A 6,000-nucleotide genomic window follows, 5' to 3' on the forward strand; every position below is an offset into this window, starting at 1 on the left:
GGTTTTTCAGCCAGACTGGGAAGCACCTGCTGCTGCACAGAAGGTTAGGTCCCTGGGTTGTTAGACTCTAGCAAAAGCTTAATTTATGTTTTGGTTTGGGGGGTTTTGCTTGTTTGTTTTACAGGGTATTTTGCAGAGGAAATGTGTGCTAAGCAGGTCTTAAATAAAAAGAATGATATAACGTTGTTTGCATTTCACTGTGTGAGCACTTTAAAAATATTACATTTGTTTTATTCTAGCCTTTAGGTCTTTGAAACCAGAGCCCACCTTGAATTCATCTAAATCTTACTCCGAGGTAAGAAGCATCTTGCATGAGTGAAGTTGCGCTGCCTTTTGCTGTCTTCCGATATGAAAAATAAATACATGGTCAAAACGTTAGCCTAAACCAGCAGATGTTCCCAAGCTATCAGTTCCAGCAGTAAGTTTCTGCATGTTAATTTGTAGACCTTTTTTACCCTTTTTTGGTATGGGGTTTGTCTGAGAAAAACAAAGACCATGTTTTATTTGTGACCATAGTCTAAGATACAGAGTGTATATACATGAGTATTTTAGAGGTTTCCGCAAGATCAAAGATCTGAAGAGCAAAACTTGTGCTGTATTTGCACATTGTACAGTTCTAGCCTGGAGCCATGTCAAGTGTATATTATAACTAAGTAGGTACATAGTTGGAAAAAGCCCCGAAGGTTCTATGCTATAGTACTGTAGTAGTATGCACTATATCGCTGTAAGAATAAATTCTGTGAAAAAGCTTTATAAATTATATAGTTTTTTCAGGAAACTATAGATGATGACTCCGATCTAGAAGACATTTCTATTGTTCCTTCTTCCAAAGTAAACCAAAGGTTGGTATGTTTACTTCATGAGTGCTACCATGACTGCCTTATTTCTGATTGGCAATCAGCAGAGTCCAGGGATCTGATCCACTACCTGAAAAAACAGATTTTTAAGAAAGTCATAACACTTCTTAGAGAATTTATATAAATTTTTACCTATTAATGTGGATGATCTTTCTGTAACAATAAATTGGTCTACTGATTGAGATAAGCTAGGTCAGAGCTTTAGAATTAATATGTTAGTCTGAGAATTTAAATCGTTCTACTTATTTCTGTTCATTCTTAATCTCTGTATTGGTGGTCCAAATCTAAGTTGAAGGGAAAGTTATTGGAATGTCTGGTAATTGAGAACATGCTGATGCCCTTTTTTCTCTTTGTATGTTTTAAGGTTGTCAACTACATCTTCACGTGGTAAAACAGGTTCACAAAGCCAAACATCTAGAGGAGTTGATTTTGAGTCAGACGAGGTATGGTATATAGTGGTCTTTTTTTCTTTTATTTCGTGTAAGTTTCTATAGCTTACTGTTTTACAACTATTTGAATAAAGCATTTCAGAGTAAAATTGAGCTTCCCCCCCCCCCAATAGGGCTAGATTATTGCAACCAGCTTTAATGAGAATATATACATAATCATGAAAAATAAGGCTAGAAGGGACCTCAGGAAAATATCCAGTCCTTTTTCCCTTCAATTCTTAATCAGTTAATTGTCATTCCTGAAATGTGTGGAATTAGGTTATTTTGCTTAGGGAAGAAAGTAATGGTAATCTCTTCTAGTGCTTCGCTATGTCCTTTAATTTGTTTATGTATTTTATTCTTGTAAAAAAGAGGAATTTTATTTTTTTGCATTTAAAAATGGCTATTTTCCAGGGCATGTTATTGTTTTATTGTTGCAAATCATGTAAATACACTTTAAAAAAAAAAAATTCAAACACTGTTTTCAAGTTTAAGATGTCTGTTCTTGCAGTATATATTTGAACTGCTAGGAAATGGTTTCTTCCACAGTTAAACAAGTAGAACTTTATTTGCAGTTTTCCACTGAATAGAGTACACATTATACTGTGAAGCACTGTGCAGTTTGTTTTCACAGACTAGCAGACTGTCATGTATGGTCAGGATCCTAGCCTTAACAATGTCAGATGTTGGCCACTTCAGGGAAAACATTACATTCTTGTCCCTTCTCTCCACTATGCTATCTGTTCTTCCTGTACCTGAAATACAAAACTGCATGTTTGCTTGAATGTGCAAAAAGAAACATTTTTTTTGATTCATGCAAATCTCAGTAAATTATGGTGTGTGATATGTATATGGACATAACTTCATTGAGGTATGTGCTGCTCATAAGGATAACATTTTCCTAGGTCACACCTGAAATATAGATTGTTCCTCATTTCAAAGTAGCTGTTCTGATCATACTGACATAAACTCAGTTTCTGTTCTCTACACATTTGTGATCTGGACTTTTAAATCAACAGATAATCTCTTTCATATCAAAACCAACAAAAACAGATCTGTCAGAAAACATGGAATAATGTGACTAGGCTTTCTAGTTTAATCTAAAGGTGACTTTACTTTTTATGACTCAGAATGCATGCTGGTTCTAGTAATGTGTATCTGTTTACAAATTGCAGGATGAATTTGATCCATTCAAAAGCACTGCAACATCAAGAAGAACTAAGTGATTTCTGGCTCACTATACAAGAGGGACCATGAAAGTTAGTGAAGAAGGTGGAAAATGGTTTGCAAGGCATTCTGTATGTGACATTTCTCTGTAAATGATGGCTTGCCTTCAATTTTCACTTCTATGAAATGTTTTTGAGTTTGGTGGGGTGTTTTTTTTTCAGTGGCACCAAATTTGGTATAATTTGGGTGTTGCGTTGCTTGATGCATTCGACTAGTGTCTATTATTCTGAAGTACTGCCTGAAACTGCAAGTTCTTTCTGAAACTTCTAAAAACCTGTTTTCTTTCTGGGATGATAATGTAAATAATGGTCATATCTTTTATAGAAAACTCCATCTCTTGGGCTTGAATTTTGCAGAGGAGTAAATTTATAGTAGTATGCAAGTATGGATATGGACACGGACCCGGTCAGCATAATGAAACTTGTACTTGCAATTTTCTATGGATACAGTTGAAAACTCTGAAGAGTAATAGTTTGACCAAAAAATACAGTTTTCAGTACTGAAGCTGGAAAATGTTCTAATACTTTCAACTCTACTAGGAGAACTAAACCCACTATTGCACTGTTATTAAATGTCATAGTATACGGGAGTGAATTCTGCTCTGCAATTCAAGAAGTGCCAAAGACTTCAGATTGAATTGCATTGTCAGCTTTTACCCGAGGGCTAGAACCTTACAGCTTCACAAGGAATGCTGCTTGAAGAATAAACCAATTGAGCCAGTAACAGGCAAGGCGTTGCCTCTTGCCTTTTTCTTAGCTGACATTTTTCAGGTATCTGTTTCCTCAACCCACTGCTTCAGTAATCCTCCTAAAATGTCATCACTATTTTCCAAATATTCTCCAAATGAGGCTTTTAAAATACAATATTGTGTTCCCAGTGGGGGAACCACTCCTTCTGTTGAAGGAGCCAAGACCTAGATCTATTCCTCCTTGTCTATTTCCACCTCTGTACACCCCACTCCCCAAAAAGTGCTGTTCTAAAGCTGTGGCCATTAGAGGTAATGAAGGAAAAGGCCAGAAGAGTTCATCGGCTAACATCCCAGCATGTCAGAGAAGCACTAAATACGCTGAGTAGCTGCAGCCACGCCTTTGCATTTTTACTTTCTCCTTCAAAGAGATGGGATTGGGCAGTTGTGTTTCTCTGGCTGCCACTGAACATGACCGTTGTTACTTTGCCTGCATATATGCTGTAGCAGGGAACCTAAATGAGCCTTGAGCTTCCTGAAGACTTCCATAAAAATGATCAAGACCTGCAAATTTCTAGTGTAGAGCTCAGTAGCAACTTACAAAGCAGTGTGATCGCTTAAGATATCAGCAAATAATTTGGTAGTCCAGCTCTTTCCTTTCATTATGGGCTGTCAAAGCTATAATATTACCTATGCAATTAAAAAGCTGCTGTAAATACCCTTCAAGATGAGGGTTTAGATTTTTTTGTGTTTTAATAAACTATTTCTGTTAAGTAAACCGTGAATGTCAGTTGAATGGATTACATTGAATCTGAGGGACTGAAATTTTTAAAACACTTTGCTGCTTTATGTTGCTGTTTGCGTGTATTGGGTCAGGCTGGGGTGGAGTTAACTTTCCCAGTAGCAGCCCATGCAGTGCTGTGTTCTGCATTTGTAGCTAGAAGGGTGTTGATACCACACCAGTGTTTTGGCTGCTGCGGAGCAGTGCTCCACAGCATCAAGGCTGTCTCTCCAACGACCCCGCAAAGGCCAGTAGGCTGGGGCTGGGCAAGAGGTTGCGAGGGGACACAGCCGGGACAGCTGACCCCAACTGACCAAAGGGATATTCCACACCGTATGATGCTGTGCTCAGCAATAAAAGCTGAAGGAAAGGATGAGGGGGGGACTACATTTGTTATTAAGGCATTTGTCTTCCAAAGCAACCACTACGTGTACTGAGGTGGCTGGACGTCGCCTGTTGGTGGGACATAAAGAATAAATCTTCTTTTGATGCTTTGCTTTCACGCATGACCTTTGCTTTTTTCCATTAAACTGCCTTTATTTCAATCCACGACTTTTGCATCTGATTTTCTCCACCTGTCCTGCTAAGGATGGGGAGTGAGCGGCTTGGTGGGCACCTGGCAACCCCCCAAGGTCAACCCGCCACACCAAATTAAACCTGTTTTGTTATAAAGACTTAAATTGTCTAGTTTGTTGTTTCTCTAAGGTCTTAAGGGAACTCTATCTTGTGATGTTGCAGGCACATCCTAGGCAAAGATTTTAGTAAGGTATATAGGATTAATAGGAATCGTATCAAAGGTTCTTTCAACGTTTTTCACAATTTTTTTTCAGTCAACTGTCAAATTCACAGCAGCTTTGTTTATAGTGTTAAACTGCAGCAGTTCTCAAATTGTCTGGTATAGAAGATAAAGATGGCATCCTTCACCTCGGGGGGGAAAATGTAACCTGGTGTGTGTAGAAAGACTGTGCTATAAACAGATACTTCTAATCGTTAATGTGATTTGTTATACGGGGGGGTAGGATGCTCAGAAAATCAACATTATTTCTCAGAGATCATACTGGATAGTTTTTGAAAAGTCACTTCTCACTCATGTAACTTCCAATCCACCTGCCCCAGGAAAGCTCAAAAATTCAGCAAAGCCACAGTAGTGAAAGAAAGATTGTTCCCAGGGAAATGGCAGGGGGAGGGGGACGCACACTCTGCTGTGTATTTAAAAAGAAAAAAAGGCACTATTCCTTTTTTTGAATGCTTCCAAATTGCATTTTTTAGTGTGTCTGGGTAATTTTTTTAATATTCCTCTTATAACCTTTTTTTTCACTGTTTTCTAATTTATTATAATTTTGTTGAGTGCTATTGCACAGATGTTTTTGATTTTTTTTTTAATTACCTGAATTCGTGAGCTGTGTAGCTTTATTTCAGACATTTTCTAAATACTTTCACTTTATAAATTACATCATTTCACAGATACCTTTTCCAAAAACCAGATACAGCATACCAAATCCTGACACTCCTGTGCAGCTGCCTCCTTTGCTGTCAGTGGGTGCCGGGGATGGTGGAGCAAGGGTGAAGTCAGCAGGAGCAGGTATCAAGCTGACAAATCTACTGCAGCCTGTTCTCTAGTAGCCACCACATGTAGGTGAACTGTTTAGACAGTTCATCCCGGGGTATGTTTAAATACAAACTAAACCAGAAGGGTGATGGGAGGCAGAGAAGGACACGTGGGCGACATGGGAGCGACATGACCCGGGGAGCTTCCACCGGGCTTTTTCCATGACCCTTTGTGGGTATTTTAGGTGGACCTGCCCGGTGTGTGGTGGGACCACCTCCTTTGGACCACAAGACGCTGAGTCCAGCTTGGAGGAGGGTGGGCTTGAGCTGCGTGGGAAGAGATTCCCATCCTCCCCCCAGCAGTCTGGCTGAGAAGGTAAGGAGGCCTCCTGCTCTCCTGGAAGCACCTAGTCTTCAGAGGCAACGGTGGCTCTGGCTACATGTGCAAGGGTACTCTGCTGGAAATGAAGTCTT

General features: G+C 39.3%; 1 protein-coding gene across 7 annotated transcripts in view; it reads left to right on the forward strand.

Annotated features, from left to right (window-relative positions):
* Positions 1-4,652, forward strand: part of MRE11 (MRE11 double strand break repair nuclease) — a 25,371-nt gene extending 20,719 nt beyond the window's left edge. For 6 of the 7 annotated variants that reach the window (XM_076328280.1, XM_076328279.1, XM_076328283.1 and 3 more), the window contains 4 exons: positions 240-295; positions 766-842; positions 1,222-1,300; positions 2,461-4,652. In XM_076328280.1, coding sequence (XP_076184395.1) covers positions 240-295; positions 766-842; positions 1,222-1,300; positions 2,461-2,511 — 263 coding nt within the window. In that variant the 3' untranslated portion in view covers positions 2,512-4,652. The remainder of the gene's footprint in view (positions 1-239; positions 296-765; positions 843-1,221; positions 1,301-2,460) is intronic. The other variant, XM_076328282.1, reaches the window with a different exon arrangement.
* Positions 4,653-6,000: the final 1,348 nt, after the last annotated feature.

The sequence above is a fragment of the Aptenodytes patagonicus genome, chromosome 1, assembly GCF_965638725.1.
Source record: "Aptenodytes patagonicus chromosome 1, bAptPat1.pri.cur, whole genome shotgun sequence".
Taxonomy (NCBI): Eukaryota; Metazoa; Chordata; class Aves; order Sphenisciformes; family Spheniscidae; genus Aptenodytes; species Aptenodytes patagonicus.